Here is a 17374-nt window from a genome sequence, read left to right as displayed (position 1 = left end):
CAAAATAAACTTACAAATACAAAGTCCTCCTTTCGATCATCATCTTCTCTGTCACATTCTTCGAATTTAGGGGAGCACTCATCCACTTCCATTTTTTGTTGTTCACAAATGTAACCTTTGTTTTGAGTATTAGATACTTTTGATTGCTTTTCAGGAACATCTTTATGCCCCTCAAGTAATTTGGGAGGAAATTCATTACTCTTTCTTTTCTCTCTAGCCAATTGAATAAGATCGACATTCTGTTTTTTCTGAACTTTCTCTACATTGGTTGGTTGGCCATCTGTTTTATCTGAATTATCCTGATTATTTATAGAATCTACATTTGGTTCTGTAGGCTGGTATTTTCTTATATAAGGTTTTTCTTCTACAGGTTTTGAAGGTATAATGGATGAAACATTGGCTTGTTGTTTTAGGTCTTCAGGATCCTTATCAATAACTCTTATCATAGCTCTTCCTCCCGTTAATCCTAAACTTTTTAAAGTTACACTATTAAGTTCTTGGCCATACATTTCTCTTCTGGTGTAAATAACTACTGGACTTCTATTATCACCAAGACACTCTGGGCACATTTTGGTAAGTATGTTAATTAAAGTCTCACTAGGATTGAAATTACCAATTAACCTACTTCCATTTTCTAAGTTTACTGCCAAAGTGACTTCAGTGTCTAACCTTGCTTTAGTTGCACTAACAAGTTCTAGTTGAGCATTATTAGGCAATCCAGAAAATCTAAACGTTGATGTTGTATCTAATATTTTATTGTGGTGTTTTAAGTCATAGTCTTCTGGTTTTAAGTTTTGCTTCTTACACACCTCTTCCAAAATCTAAAATATAGCATAGGAAGAACCTTATTAATATAACATAAAAATGTGAAAAATTATAAAAAATTGCAAAATGCAGACAATAAACAAATGCTGAGGTCAAGCAGATGTATAGCCGATGTAGATGAAAGGAAAAACAGAAAAGTCCGAATTGTGTCAACCGCCATGTTTCGTTCAATCGGGAGTTCCAACCACTCCATCAACAACTTTCCACCCCCCTGTTACTGCTTCGTTCACATTCACACTTATAATAATTTATCTGGTACCAGCCACAATAATCCTTTTGTCATCTTCAGCCAGCTAACCACTTTTATCTATTCATAATTCCATACAAATTACTGATATCACAATCCACAGACATCCACATATACAAATTTTTATCTACACACAACCCACCATCATATTTCTACATATGGCTATGCTCACCGTACCTTTTCAATCTGTCATTACCAAAATATAACACTTACTCTTTAGTAAAACCAATTAAAGTCTAATTCTCTTTCTAGGTCTCGTTCATGTTCCTTTCCCACTAATTCCCTCACAGACATCTCATACCCCCAGCCCCTACTGTCATCATCCTATTACGGTTTTGGTTTTTGGACCCTTAGGGATCCGGGCAGCCTGCGAAGCCTTTAAGAATTAGTCGCCTAAGTTTGAGCTTGTGCTTTCTTAATGATTCATCCCCCAGATTATTTAAGACATTTTTACACCTTAGTCACCCCTATTGTGATCTCTTACACACTTACCCACATAAATTCCAACAGCTACCAATAAGTTAATTAAATTCGATAACTTTAATCAACACAAAATTGCTTTTTAAATCTTAGATCTCTCGATAATAAGGTTTTTTTACTGAATTTAGTTATTGAAGACGAAACTTTTGTGTAATGTGGTTTGCCTAACTGCACTTACAGTATACGAGAATACATTTTAATTATAACAACTAGCATAATGAATTCTAAATGATAATTTTCACAATGGAGTGTGTTGTTACATCATTTCTAATTTTAACATGCTGTACACCCTAGTCTTAAATATGACAGGTTAATTTTTAACTTCCTGTGGAACTGTCATTTCTGTCTTGTCATCGTTCAGAGGTCCTATCCATCTCATTGTCACTTGCCGTCATACATTCATCATGTAAACAAGTCAAATCCACATCTCAGATGTTACCTGGGGCAGATTAGCTTAATATTTTAAACATCCATACTTTATGTAGCTTTTTAAACCAATGTTTCCTAGACGGAATTCTTTTACTGGGCTTTGACCCTAATATTTTTGTTAAATACTATCTTGGTGGTTAGCATGTACATTGCACATGAGTATAACTGATAATTTTTTAGCCCTAGTTAAAGTTTCAATATCTTTGTATTATTTTATCAGGTTATATTCATTTTTAGTAAGCACTGATGATGACTGGTAAACCAGTCGAAAACTAGTTATGTGATTTTGATGTGGCCCTTTTGAGGGTTTTTAAATATACCTTTTATACAGGATTTTACTGTTTTTTTTAGATAATAATATATGGTCAGATTTAAGAACAATGGAGCTACCCACCGACACAACTATTATGGAAAAGCGTTCGACATGGAAGTGAGTTGTGCAGCCAAGACCCACCCTAGGTTGTAGTGCTACGAGAAGACAATAAATTAATAACTTCATTGTCTTTACAAAGAATCGCTTATTATATCCAAACGACTAGGGTACCTCAGGTGAGGTACCCTGATTTTGTAACTCACAATCCCTAAGTTATTATGCTCAGTATTTTGGTGCTCTTGCCATTAAGCCACCAAGTCATTTATGGGGAAGGTAGTGAAGGAGAATCTCACTCTATTAAATCATAAAATTGAGAGTTTCAAATCATAGCACATCTTAATTTTTAAGTTTTTCAAATTCAGAAAATTAGAGAAAAAAAACCCAAAACATATCAGAATGGAGAAAAATCTTAAAGCAGGCCAAGACCCCAAAAGGGTTGTCGAGCAAGTGATGATGATGATAATAATTATGAAAGGCAAGTTTATTGAAAACAATTTTGCTTTTATCCATTTTTGTTATAGATATGATACTTTTTGAGATATTCAAGATAAAAGATTAACACTTGCCTGCGTTACGAGACAAATAGACCTTGTATTACACTAACAGTTGGCTGCATCGACTATGTTGTAATGCACTGTGGCAAAGGTTCACTACAGGACATACAGTGAGCACCACCGTACTAGACACATGGGTATGTAGCTAATTGCTATGCTTATGGGCTAATCTGCTCCGTACTCAGATGTGACCTTCGTCCCTGTCATGTTACTGTCACGAAACTATTCCAAAAAATTGTTTTTCCATACAAAAAATACATTAATTAAGACCAAGAATATTACAATACTTTAAAACTTTCACAACTTTAACAAAATGACAACTATAAACGTCAAAATTAGATCAGCTGTATTTAATACAACTGATCGATTGTTTGTCAACTTTCTATATTAATGTTCAGTTTTTATACATTTTCTGACGTTCTAAACGTCACTAGACATAAAAATAAACATCGCAACAACTGAAGGGTCCAGGACTGTAATAGCTCAATGTTCCTATGTTTCTAGTGTGGTGGCGCTTACTGTATATGTACAATATGTACGGTTCACTACAACTAGACCTGGATCCCGCGTACCAAAAAAAATTTGATTAATAGCAAGCTGAAAATTTGTTAACAACTTAACAGTGTCTAGTCGGACAAACTTTGATGTATGGGAACACTGGAACAGGGGAAGTTTTAATTGTGGAACAGGTTAAAAATTTGGAACGTCAGACTACAAAAACGTTCCATGTATTTTGTCGGACAGAACTTCCAATTGATTTGTTACCATTTCATTAAACTCTCATGCAAAAATCAGACTGACGTTTATCACCAACTGGGCATTCTAATGAGTGGAACACGAAGAACATGTCAAATGACAGGAATCATGTTGGTTAGTAATAGCAGTCTGATTTTTGCATGAGAGTTTAATGAAAGGGTAACAAATCAATTGGATATTCTGTCCGACAAAATACATGGGACGTTTTTGGAATCTGACGTTCCAAATTTTTAAACTGTTCCACAATTAAAACTTCCCCTGTTCCAGTGTTCCCGTACATCAAAGTTTGTCCGACTAGACACCGTTAAGCTATTAACAAATTTTCAGCTTGCTATTAATCAACTTTTTTTTAGTACGTAGGATCCAGGTCTAAACGTAGGTTTTTAAATATCTCTAAATGCAGCCAAGGGCTTAAAAATAAGGGTCTGTAACATTGTTGTTCCCTTGTAAATTTTTTTCCTGATTTTTCCTAGAGTATATCGAAATTTTTTTTGGTTGACAATTTTTTCTGAATACTTTTCTACAAAAATCTAAGTTCCAATTCACTATGACAAACCTTAAATGGGCTCTGTCTATGCTACAACTCCTTAACAATAATTCTTGTTAAGGATTGAAAAGACATTTTTCTAAAGATACAAATAATTTTCAATTTACCAAATGTGAACTTCCGTAGCTCAGTGGCAAGATATTGGCAACATAAGCCAGAGCACACAAGTTTAAATCTCGGCACCAACAATATTTTCATTTCTAAAAATGATACAAGCCATTCACTGTGCTTCAAAGGGCACTTAAATCTGTCAATACCCCTGGGCTAGTCTACATCAATACTAGATACTTGAAACAGGTTTAAAGATGCAATATAAAAAAGCTGGGTCTAAATGAAGACTGGTCTTTATAAGACCATGCAGAAATCTGTACTCCTCTTGACGGCCAGATGTGTATGAAAATGTTTGGGAGATACTCCAGCTTACCAAGTCACCTAGGGCTGGAAAGAGTCCCACCAGAGCTCAATCCTTTTGATAGCGTAGGTAAATCTGCCATGGGAATACTAACAGATTTCTTTATTTTTCAAGATTACTAAATGTCGTCAGTGGCAATACATTTTCTGATTAAAATCCGGCCTTAAGAATATTAACATTTATTTGAAGGTTTCTAAAACTGAATTAGTTCTAGGAGGATTTTAAGAATATATTTAACAGGATGAACAAATGCTTGAGAAGCAAAGTAAAATCTAAAGAACTACACTAAATTGTGTTTTATCAAAAATGAAAAATCCACCAATTTGCCATATAAGCACTGTTTGAAATTTGATCACCCAATTCTTACCTGTAAAATTGTTGTATTTGGTGTACATTTTACTGTCTGTCTTCTTCCATTCAAGGCTAATACACAAACACTAGCCCCAGACATATTTTATATTTCGGAAATATTAATATGAGCTTAAAATGTATAAAAAAAGGGGATTGTTATTTCTATTTACAAATTAAACGTCAAATTTATACCTAACCTATATTCTGATGACAGTGATAGTGATGACACCTCTTTTTTCCTTGTCTAAGGATGACACACATAAAATTCTAGAGCTAGATAACACAAGGTAAAAAGACCAACGTTGCGAACTTGTGATTGTGAAGACAGTAGAAGAAAAATGTTTGATTATTAAATTAACCTCTAAAATAGGAAAAAAAACAATTTTAGTTTAAAAACAGGATTTAATATGTTTGGAAATACAATTAAATTAAATTTAATACGTAGTTTGCGAAGTTTTTCAGTGGTAGCTGAAGACTCTCTTGTTAATGCAACTGTTTTATCTACCAGTGCACCTGCCAATAAAAATAGTGAACTAACAAAAATTCAGAAAGCGAAACCAAGAATAGTGGATTTAGCAGAAGTTTCAAAAGTGTTACGACCAGGAGCATTATCGTCAATGTATATAAATAAATCCGAAATCTTACAACAGTTAGTGAAGTTAAAAGTAAAATTGTATGAAATAGAGAAAGATCCTGAAGCTACTAAGTTTATATTAAGTCAAAGGTTTGAAGATATAAAAGATAAGATTATATTCCTTAAAGAATTAGGATTAGAAATTGAAGATATTGGTAACACGATAACAAAGAATCCTCTGATTCTAAAGGAAAACATAGAAGACCTTCAAGTCAGGTTAAATTATTTACAGTATAAAAAATTTACAAGTGAAATGATCTTAAGGATAGTTAGTGCGAATCCTCATTGGTTGAGTCATAGGTAAAAGTTATAAGTTTAATTTTTGAAGTGCATACTTCTTATTGCTTGGTTTGGAATTTTGACGGGACTAAAATCATATTTGGTTCGTGACACAAGTGATAATCTTGTGATATATTGTAATATACATAATAGGTTTGTTCTAGCAAACAATCAAACTAGTCAGAAACCGTCAGCAAACAGTTGGTCAGTGAGAGAACATAATACAGTCACCAGTGCTATCCCCTCTACTCGCAGTGTTCCACTATTCGCTGATGGTTTCAAACTGTTTGAAACTGATGCTAGAACAAACCTTATATCTATACCTACTATTTTAACACCTTGGCTGCATTATGAGACAAATAGACCTAGGATTACACAAATGGTTGGCTCCTACAACTGTGTAGTAATGCACTGTGGCAGAAGTTCGCTACAGAGCAAATATGTCCCGTAACACACTCAGTGTAAGTTTATAAAAATCTCTAAATGCAGCCAAGGTGTTAACTCTTTTAGTAAACTAACTTCTGATCCTGAATTATCTATTGGTTGACTGGTTCTGAGGTGATTTCAAGTATAGATCCCGAATTTTAAATTAATGGCTTTCTTCGGGTGGTTTCAGCCATATAGGGGTGATTTGTTTAATTTTCTCAAAAAAAAAATAGTGTGATACATGTTTTGGGCATCATTAACTTGTAGGGTCCGAGAAGTTAGCTACAGATATAAGGATATGAAGGCATGACAGTGTTGCCATGTGTTCTTAGAATAAATCGGATGAAAGCATGTGATATATTTTTATTAATTTATTTATTAAGATGGAAAACATTAACTATGTAGATAAAATACCGAGAAAAATTTTTAAATTTCTCCAATTATGTCGAAATACCAAGATTTTAGTATCAATAATAAAGTTAAAAAGTGTAAAATAAGTAAAATTCTGCTGCTTTAAGATTTTACTATATACTTTGTGTAGTATTTATATTTTACTATATACTATATAGTTTATTATTATCCATATAAAAATACGATTTGTATAAATAATAAAGTTAAACAGTGAAAAACTTTCACGTGGTACAATAGTTAGGCATTTTAATATTTTAAAAAGGCACACAATAAAAGCAAAAATAACGTAAGTACTGATACTAAAAAGTTACTAAAAGTGAACACTTTTCAGTATTTAAATAAGAGCATATCAGTATCCAGATACATTCATTCCAAATAATAAAATAATAAAAAGAAAGTCATAAAATTTATATCTGCGGAACATCTGTGCAATCTGGCAAACGCAAATTTAAATGTTCTGATTCTATTGCCAAATCTATCCAGTAATATATCAGGGCAATTGCCACAAAAAAAATTTCTAATAACTAACTGCAATTAATTTCAAAACATATAACAAATATTTATTCGTTCGTGTTTAACATAAATTAAAAAATAGCAAAATCCATAAAATAATACAAAAAAGGTAGTTTTCAAAGCTTTCTCTGTATATTTGAAGCGTGCAACATATTTTTATTTATTTATTTATTTATTAACGGGGTACCACCCAATTTAATATATACACAAAATATTATAATTATCTAGTGATACAATAAATATAAAGATATAGTAAATATGTATGACAAAAATTGGCGATGTAGCTATATAGAAAAAACAAATATTAAAATAATACAAAGTAAATAACAAATATAAATCACATAAGATTACAAATTTTTTTTTAAACACTGTCTACAAACATTTTCCGAAGCGCACAGCAACAAATCCAGGTCTATTCTATTTCCATTTAGAATGATTCTACTCAGCGGAGAATGCCTACCAAAGTTGCAGCGATGAAATTTAATTGCAAAATTTTGGGATGTTCTAGTAACTCTAGAGGGAACATTAAAGTCAATTAGAGACAGTAAATCATTGCAATTAATTTTTGAATTCAGTATTTTATGAAGAAACAAAACATCAGCATACATCCGTCTGGAAGATAGCCTAGGAAGGTTTAATTTATTTCTAATTTCTGAGTAGGAATGGTCACTTAAAGGTTTGTGTAATTTAAAACTCAAGTACCTAATGAATTTACTTTGGACTTTTTCAAGCTTGGCTATATGGACTTCATAAGTGGGTGACCAAACAACTGAGCAATACTCAAGAACAGATCTAACTAGGGAAATGTAAATCAGTCTGATGGAACTAATGTTATGCAAACATCTAGAAGTTCTAATAATGAAGCCTAACATTTTAAATACCTGGTTATTCACATAATCAAAATGAGCTCAAAAATTTAGTTTAGAATTTAATTGAACACCTAGATCTCTTACAGTTGATACAGCCTTCAGTGGTTCTTCAGCTAATTTGTGATTATAAAAGAGGTTGTTAATTCTTCTACAGAAACTAATGAAGTGACATTTTCCAACATTAATGCTCATTTGGTTCCAATTGCACCATGCCATAATTTTGTTAATATCATCTTGAAGTTTTTCACAATCTAAGACGGATTCGATAATTCTATAGATTTTTAAATCATCAGCAAATAGCAGAAATTTAGAGTTAATTTGAGATTTAATGTCATTAACAAATATATTAAAAAGGAAAGGCCCTAAGTGGCTTCCTTGTGGAACACCAGATGTTACGGAAATTTCACTAGATTGAAAGTGTTTAATTTTAACAAGTTGTATTCTGCTAGTTAGGTAACTACATAACCAGTTATACAGATTGCCCGTAAATCCAATAGCTTTAAGCTTGTTACACAACAATTTATGATTCACAGTGTCAAAAGCTTTGGAGAAATCTGTATAAATAGCATCCACCTGTAGTCTCCTTTCCAAAGCATCAGATATGTATTGCGTGAAAAGTAAAAGATTTGTAGAAGTTGATCTACCTGAAAGAAAACCATGTTGCTCTTCAATTAGTACATTGCATATTATACATTGTAATCACATGGCACCACTGTCAAACTTAAATTCAATGTTTTGTGAAAATCTTATGTGGCCAACTTCTCGGACCCTCCAACTTAATGATGTCCCATGTTTTTATGGTGAAACTAAGTTTTTGGAATTAAACCGGAATTTGATATTACTCACTGCGTTGGGGGTGGTTTCAACCCTATAGAGCAGAGGTTTCCATGTGCCCTGTAGGCATGCCGCGGAATTTTACCGTCTTTTTTACTAGTATTTACTTTTTGAATTCATCGCGATAATAACTTTAACTGACTATTTTTCATTAAATAAATATTTTGCACACTATAATAGATAGAGATAGGTAGACCACATAGGTACTGTAGTAGTACCCATTAGTTCCATTTTATTGGAAGTGGATGTTTTGATTCCTGTTTTGTTAACTTTTAAGAATATTTAGTAGTGACTAAAAAATTAATCGAGAAACTGATCTACATTACTAAAGATTTTTTATGAATACTATTAATTTATTTTCTGAAGTACAGGCCATTACTTTGTTTACAAATTTGCATACTAACCTATGAAATGTTATTCCTGAAGATTTTTTATCAATATTGCTTCTGCTACTGCAACTATGTTGAGAACAAGAAACCATTTTCATACGTCTTTGGTTTGTAGTATTGGTATATACCAATAACGTACGATGTAGATATATTAATATTATGTGACACATGACAGAAGCTCGAAACAAATGACTGTGAATGAAAAGCCCTATTCACTGTCGTGAACATTATGCTGTACTTACTATATACCCAAGTGTGCCGTGGCTGAATGAGTTTGTAATTTAGTGTGCCTCAAACTAAAAAAGGTTGGGAACCACTGCTATAGATGTTGCTTTGTTCAGTTTTTGTACTGAAAATAAAGTGGCACATGTTTTTATTTATTTATTCAGTGTCACGTGTAAAAAGTGGGTTAAGTGCAAATTTGTGAATTTTGAGCTAAGGGCATCGACTTGGCATTAGACATTAGCCCATTAGACACAAAAAGAGAGAAAAAGTTAGCTTCCTGATGCCCTTAGTTCAAAATTCACAAATTTGCACTTAACACACTTTTCACAGGTGACACTGTATTTATAAGCACAACAGGCTGTTAAGACATAGGGCATTTTTATAAAACAATAATAAAATTAACTACCTAATCACAATTATTTTAAACAAAACTCAAACTTCAGTATATTCTTAAGCCCCACTTTTGTTACTTAAATAAAGGAGTTAAAATCATAATTTCTGAGATTTCTTTGTCTGTAATTAGGTTACGCAAATAGGTTTTCGTAAGATTTTTTCTTAGATTTGACATTGACAGATGAGACATATGTGTCCCATTGGTATTGTTAACTGGGACATATATCCCACTGGTAGCCTATGAAAAATAGATCCAAGTGTTGTTGTCTCTGTCTCATAGTTTTTGTTGCTGTTGTCATCAGTCTCAAAACGGTCCTGTTCACTTTCAATATCTGAAAGCTTATTGGCTAAAGATTGAACTTCCTTTTCAGAAAGCCCTCGTTTCGACATCATGCAAAAAAACAAAATGAGTTAACTTATGTCCCGCTTAAAAATACCACTGGGACATGATTGCCCCACTAGGGTTATTCCTAGAAAATCAGGAATATTTCTATCAAAATACTATACCATATTATTAGAATATAGTGTACCACTGATATAAATGCAGAAAAATATTCACTTACTGTTCAAAAATCTTGATGAAAATGGTGAAAAGCCAATATAAACGCATTAAATCGTCAAAAACTTATGAAAATAAATCTGTCTGACTTCTGAAGTCACCCAGTGTTGTCAATTCAGTTTTATTTTTTGCTTTTGCACTAATAATACCACTAAAGCAAAACTATGTTTAAATCAGGACGTATTTGAGCCAGTAAATATTTTTAATCTTATAGTGGGACATATGTATCCCGAGGGGGCCGAAAGGGTTAAAAAGTTCTTAACTACCATAATATGGTATTTCTCCATTCACTTCTATTTTGTGCTTTTATTTTCCAGTCCCTCACCTTCTCCTCACATGTTTAAGGTGTTCCTCCACTTTATTAAAATCCACCTCATTCAGGTCTACCTCTTCTTTTGGGACCAATTAATTTTCTGGTCATTACTAGTTTAGGCATTCTACATGTTTTTATACTAAAACTAAATACAGATTCCAAATTTTCAATTCATGACAGGTTTGTTAAGTTTTTCCGAAAAATATAGTGAGACATTTTTCTATGGTAAAATTAGATATTGATTCAGGATTGTCTATGATTGCCTAGGTTCGGGATGGTTTAAACTCTATAGGTGTTGATGAAATAAAAAATCAAATTATTAAAACTAAAAATGAATTAAATAAATAAATAAAAATAAATGTAATAATTTTAATTTACTTCTAATAAAGTAAAATTAATTAAATTACATAAAATTAAATAAAATGAATTAAGTTAAATAAAACTAAATACAATTAATTATTATTGAAATCCCGACACCAATAGGTAGAAGGGAATTTGATTATATATATATATATATATATATATATATATATATATATATATATATATATATATATATATATATATATATACAATTAATTAACCTTTAACTACCCGTGCATCTATTTATAACATAAGTACACGCGTGGCATACTTTATACACCACTTAAAAATAGCGGTTTTGTTTATTTTTTTTTAAACACTTTATTGTTTGTTATAAACCTTATTCAGCATCAGCAAATGCTTTGAGTTCCTTCACAGTACATAAGTCAATTGGGATTTCTAACTGGAATATGATCCCTTGAAAAATAAAATTACTAATAAAAATTTTTTTTAAATGTGATTTTTTACATAAAAAAGTATTGTTTATAAATAAACATATATATTGTGCCATAACAACTAAAAAACAATTGAAAAATGTACTTACATTACTTACTTATTTATTTATTTATTGTTAATAAACGGGGCAAGCCCATTGACAAAAAATATACAATTAAGCAACATTTATAAACATAACAAAAAAAACTAAATAAAATACAAAATCATAAAATCTGTCTCATGAGGCAACCGATTAGCATGAACAAGAAGTCTAACCAGACCTATATTCACAGAATAATTAGTACGGCGAAAAGGAATATGAAATAGTGTATTCTCACGAAGGACACAGGAAGGAATGTGGAAACAAACCAATTGAAGCAGTTCAGGTAAATGTACCATTCCGTTAATTAATTTAAAAATGAAGATGAGATCGAAATTAACTCGTCTAGTAGACAAAGGATCAAGTTCTAAGTATCTCATCATATCAGAATATGAATAAGGTATGTGTAATTTAAAGGCACAGTGCATAAAGAACCGTCTTTGCACTCTCTCCAACTTTTGAACAGAGGATTGGACAAAGGGAGACCAGATTATAGTGGAATTTTCAAGTTGAGATCGGACCAGAGAACAGTATAAAATTCTCAGCGAAGAAATGTTATGAAAATCCCTTGTATGCCTCTTAATTAACCCTTGCTGCCTAAAAGCCTTATTACAAATAAAATCAATATGCAAATTAAAGGATAAGTCTCTCTGAAAAATGACACCAAGATCCTTGACGCTAGTGACTCTCTCAATCAAAAAACCATCCAAATTGTAATCAAAATCTACCATTTCCACTGATTGATGAAACTGGATATCCAGACACTTGTCACGATTAATGACTAATCTGTTTTTATCACACCAATTCGCAAATAAGTCGAGAGATTTCTGTAGCCTAGCACAATCAGAGTAATCCCGAACAGAACAAAACAACTTTATGTCATCGGCATATGCCAACACTTCGCAGTCAGTCAATGATTTAATAGCATCGTCAATAAAAACTGCAAACAATAAAGGTCCCAAGTGGGACCCCTGAGGTACTCCTGAGAGTGGAAAATACTCATTAGAAGTGAAACCATTCAGTTTGACACATAAAGACCTGTCCCGCAAGTAAGTTTTCAACCAGCAAAGAAGTTTACCGCTCACACCAAAACATTCCAATTTATGCAATAAAAGGCAATGATCTACCTTATCGAACGCTTTGGACAGATCAGTATAAATGGAATCCACCTGTAGACCATCCACGAAAGCATTTACAATATGATCCGTGTAAAGAAGAAGGTTGGTCGAAATAGAACGGCCAGGCAGAAAACCATGTTGAGCAGTAGGGGAAGTATACCTGAGACGGCATACTGGCTGAGATGGCATATCACGCGTTTTTCGTAAACTATTCCAAATTTGGTGCATAGTGTGACAGTTTTCAGTTCCTCAAGTTAAAATTTGTCAACATTGTTGAATTTATGCATGTTAGTTTTATTTTGACAACAGTAGCCTTTGGAATGTTAATTAAGTAGGACAAAATATTTATTGACTTTTTTTGTATCACATTATAATTCGCGAGTCTTTACACCTGAGTTAAGTTTTTAAATTTTGTGATGTTCCTTTACCTTATGCCTATCACGCCTGTATCGATTTTTATCTTAAAAATGTGCTTAAGAAAAATTAGGTTAAAAAAACGGTATGATTGCAATGTTGCCTGAGATGGCATAGTAAGCAGTGGTGTCATGGTGTGGGAACGCGTGGGAACGCCGTTCCCACACTGGTTAAGAAAAGAAAAAAATATAAATAGAGAATTTAGGTTTTGTAAACAAAAATTAGCAGTGCGTTCCGGCACTGCTAATTTTGCCATGACACCACTGATAGTAAGCAGGTGGATAAGATGGCATAGGTATGCCATCTCACCCTTATGCGTTTTTACACTGCATTAATTTTGTTATATGATTGAAGTTTTTCGTTACAGTTATGGATCGTTTTAAGAGGAATTCGAACCGAAAAAATCGATTCCGTCGATATTGAGACAAGTGACGAGGAAGATGCTGCTTGCATTTTTTGCAGTGGCCTCTTTTCATTATCTCGTTCTCGAAAAACCTGACTAAGATGTGCCAAATGACTAACCTTGCCAAATTTGTGGCAAGTGGTCATATTCCGAATGTGCCGGTGTACCCAAGACTACAAAAAAAATTATTTGTGACTTATGAGTCGAGATTAGTGACTTTATTTCAAGGGTATGCCATCTTACCCACATGTATGTGGGTGAGATGGCACATGTAATACTTTACAATTTATTTTCTCAGAAAAAAACTATAATATGTACCTTGTTAAAAAATAATGTTATATTTATGTAAATGTTCCTAGCACTGACTTTGATTTTTATTACATGTCTAACTCTATCGATTATCGATTACAAAACATTTAAAAAAAAGTATGCCGTCTCAGGCATATCTCCCCTATGTAGTTGATTTTTCAAATTATTTGTCAAGAAATCAGTTACCAGGGCTTCAAAAATCTTAGGAATGGCAGAAAGAATTGTTATGGAACGATAATTACAAACAAATGACTTATCACCAGATTTGTGTATGGGTTTCACATAGGCTTTCTTAAACTGTGATGGAAATGGCTCTCTGCCAGGGATCTGTTAAAAATAAGCCATAATGGTCTACACAAAGAAAATGAAGAATTCCTTAAAAACAAGTTCGATATCATATCAGGGCCAGGGCCTTTACTAGTATCAAGATTATCCAAGCAGTCCAATACTTTAATTATTTTAACAGTAAAAGTGTGAATAAAGCAGCGATTGCTATCAGCAGGATCAACCGAGTCATCAGGGTAAGATGTGAAAGTATTATAGACAGTGCTGAAGAAGGTGGCGAAAGCATCAACAATTGACAACAATTACTACAATCGTGGCGTATTTTCTACACTACCGGAAACAACAAATAATAAACTGGTATAACGAAACTAAAGCTAATTGTAAAGCGCATTCCAGTGATAGGTTAGATAGATAAACAGGGTCAAAAATAAAATTTTTAAATATATTTGCAGTAAAATTATTATATCTGCTGTACAAAATACGCCAGCGCGTGTAGTTAAAGGTTAAAGGAAAAAAAATTAAATTAAATTAAATCAATTAAATTAAATAAAATTAATTAAATCAAATTAAATTAAATAATTCGAATCAAGTAGAAACGAATTGATTCGAATATAATCTACCCTGTAAGAAGTATTCACTTTTGTCGGCACTCCACAAGTGCCAGCCTCTTTTTTTGCATTTAGATTAAACTCTAATTTTTAGTACTCAAGATATTGACAACAAACTAGGATTTTTTCAAAGTAACTTTTCATTAACTGGAAATGAAGTTAGACTATTAGCAACCAAAAGTCCAAAGCTTATTACATATCCCCTGGAGAAGGTTAAGTTAGCTCATTTTGTTTTAAAGGAAGAAATGGGTTTTAAAGCTGCAGAAATTAAGAAAATGGTTCTCGATAGACCACAATTATTGAAGAGTGGTAAGCAATTTCAGTTTTAAAATTATTCCTATACTTTGTTTCACGTTAAGAATATAATGTTACGCTTACGGAGATCAGTGTTGAGTGTTGCCAAACCTCTCGCGCACGGGAGGATACTCGACTGCTGATATACGATTCTTTCTAGCCAGTACGGCGTGGCATCAGCGCGCTTCTATCGTCCATAAGAAATACATGTGACTTTCTCTGCAATGTTCTAATCTTAACGTGAAATGCTCTACAGTGATGTTCTGTCAAGCTGTTTTAAAAGCAGGAGATACCTTCGTCAAATGCATTCATTTTTTTCGAATCCTGAAAAAACTAATAAGTATTTTTAAAAACTTTAAACGCAGAATGAAAGATTACATTATTACCGAGGGCCGAAAGTCCCTGAAAACGTCTATTATGTTTATTTTAATGAGTTACAGGGGTGAAAAAAGAAGAGAAAATTTAGTGCGATTTTTAATTTCAAATAGTATATTCAAAAGAAACTTTTTGTTTATTTTAAGGGACTTTCGGCCCTCGGTAATAATGTAATCTTTCATTCTGCGTTTAAATTTTTCAAAAATATTGATTAGTTTTCTCAGGATTCGAAAAAATGAATGCATTTAAATAGCATTGGACCAGAATAATTCTGCGCCTACCCCCTTAAGTAAAATATAATTGCATTTAAATATTTTTTTCTAAAATCGGTAGATCCAAGGGGCATTTCAGTGGGTCGGTATCAAATTCTAATTCAAAAGATCTACGGAAAAATCGGTAAACAGAACATCACTAATAATTCCTGTTCATGGGCGCCCATACACATGGGCAGGGGGGGCCGTGGCCCCCCTGGCTTTTCGGGTGCTGTAAACTATATATGGTTATCCAAAATATACAAAATATAATGTGCAACATCTTCACGTCTGCCCCCCCCTGAAATTTTTTATATGGGCGCCCGTGTTCCTGTTACCAACATATACTTACTTTTTTACTGTTACAAGTTTTTTAGGTTGTACATGTATTGTTCTTTTGTTTTTAGCTCAAGATAAACTTCTTAGTACATTTGAATACCTACACAACACTATGAAAATACCTTTGGAAATTATAACAATATTTCCAGAAGTCCTTAATTGCAGGGTAAAGAGACTGAAGGAGAGACATCTATTTTTAGCTAGATTAAAGAGAGATCTGTATAATCCCAAGGAGCCAAACTACGTAGCATTAAAAACCTTAGTTTCTGGCACTGATAGTTATTTCTGTACTGAAGTTGCACAATCTTCAGTACAAGTTTATAATGAGTTTTTAAAAAGTTTGTAAATGAAAATACCAAATGTTAAATTTATTTGATTTTAATAAAATCTATTATTTTATCTCGGCTAGATTTAAAAATCATGATATTTCATATACAGAGTGGGTTTTATGTATGGAACGTCTCAATTATCTTTATAGGTTTTAGTTTGTAAGGGTCTTGTGATGACATTGTTAAAAATGTAATGAACTTTCTTATTTCAAATGGGACACTCTATATATTTTTTATGTTTTGAAGTCCCTAAGAAATACTGATTATTTTTCATGTACCCCTATACCTAAATGCCGTAATCTCTGAGTTATTGCTGCATTTATTTAGAAAAAATTGTTAAACAAATTATAAATATCAATTTTTTTGAAAATAGACCAAAAAAGGTCTTTGGTAATTTTTCTCTAAAGTAATAATAATAATATCGTATGGCATTTTTGCCGGGGAGATCCTTTCGGACAGTTCCGGCGCCATTTACATCTTTAACCCTGTTTTAAGCAACTAGTGCCGATGTACACTAGCCCAGGGGGACCGACGGTTGTACGTGCTCTCCGAGGCACGGTGAGACGGCTCGTGTCATTATTGGAAATGAAAATGGTTTGTCTTTGGCAGGGCTCGAACCCACTTGCACTGGCGTATGAGGTCAGCGATTATGCCGTTACTCCACGGCCGCTCACTTCTCTAAAGTTGATCGTTTTGACGTAAAAATGGCAATTTTCAAGGCTCAATTAACACAAATACCAAATATAATTTTTGAAATCACGAACTGCCTAAATTCAAGTTAAAACCTTGTTCTATCAGCTCCCTTTAAGCATTTTTGTCATTTTTATTCTAAAACATTGTTTTTTAATTGTAAATGAAGCGCCTATGAGACGATCGTGCTGCGTAAACAATTAAAAACCAATGTTTTAGAATAAAACATGCCAAAAACTCTT

General features: G+C 32.8%; 2 protein-coding genes across 2 annotated transcripts in view; one reads left to right on the top strand and one right to left on the bottom strand.

Annotated features, from left to right (window-relative positions):
* Positions 1-5179, bottom strand: part of LOC114329979 (tether containing UBX domain for GLUT4) — a 32116-nt gene extending 26937 nt beyond the window's left edge. The window contains exons 1-2 of the mRNA XM_028279273.2: positions 4991-5179; positions 15-821 (exon numbers count right to left, since the gene is read on the bottom strand). Coding sequence (XP_028135074.2) covers positions 15-821; positions 4991-5074 — 891 coding nt within the window. The 5' untranslated portion in view covers positions 5075-5179. The remainder of the gene's footprint in view (positions 1-14; positions 822-4990) is intronic.
* An 85-nt stretch (positions 5180-5264) lies between these two features.
* On the top strand, positions 5265-16512 carry LOC114329980 (transcription termination factor 3, mitochondrial). Its single transcript, XM_028279274.2, has 3 exons — positions 5265-5908; positions 14949-15163; positions 16182-16512. Exons 1-3 carry the CDS (start codon positions 5382-5384, stop codon positions 16457-16459), a joined length of 1020 nt encoding a protein of 339 aa, XP_028135075.2. The 5' UTR covers positions 5265-5381; the 3' UTR covers positions 16460-16512.
* The last annotated feature ends 862 nt before the right edge of the window (positions 16513-17374 follow it).

Source organism: Diabrotica virgifera, chromosome 3 (genome assembly GCF_917563875.1).
Source record: "Diabrotica virgifera virgifera chromosome 3, PGI_DIABVI_V3a".
In the NCBI taxonomy this organism is placed as follows: Eukaryota; Metazoa; Arthropoda; class Insecta; order Coleoptera; family Chrysomelidae; genus Diabrotica; species Diabrotica virgifera.
Note: the sequence above shows the minus strand (reverse complement) of the source record. Positions and strands in the feature narration are given on the sequence as shown.

Bases quoted from the DNA above. Each gene is read 5' to 3' on its own strand.
- LOC114329980 (XM_028279274.2), top strand. From the start codon at position 5,382: ATGTTTGGAAATACAATTAAATTAAATTTAATACGTAGTTTGCGAAGT. The intron at 5,909-14,948 runs GTAAAAGTTATA...TCTAATTTTTAG, and splicing joins CCTCATTGGTTGAGTCATAG to TACTCAAGATATTGACAACA. The intron at 15,164-16,181 runs GTAAGCAATTTC...TTTTGTTTTTAG, and splicing joins ACCACAATTATTGAAGAGTG to CTCAAGATAAACTTCTTAGT.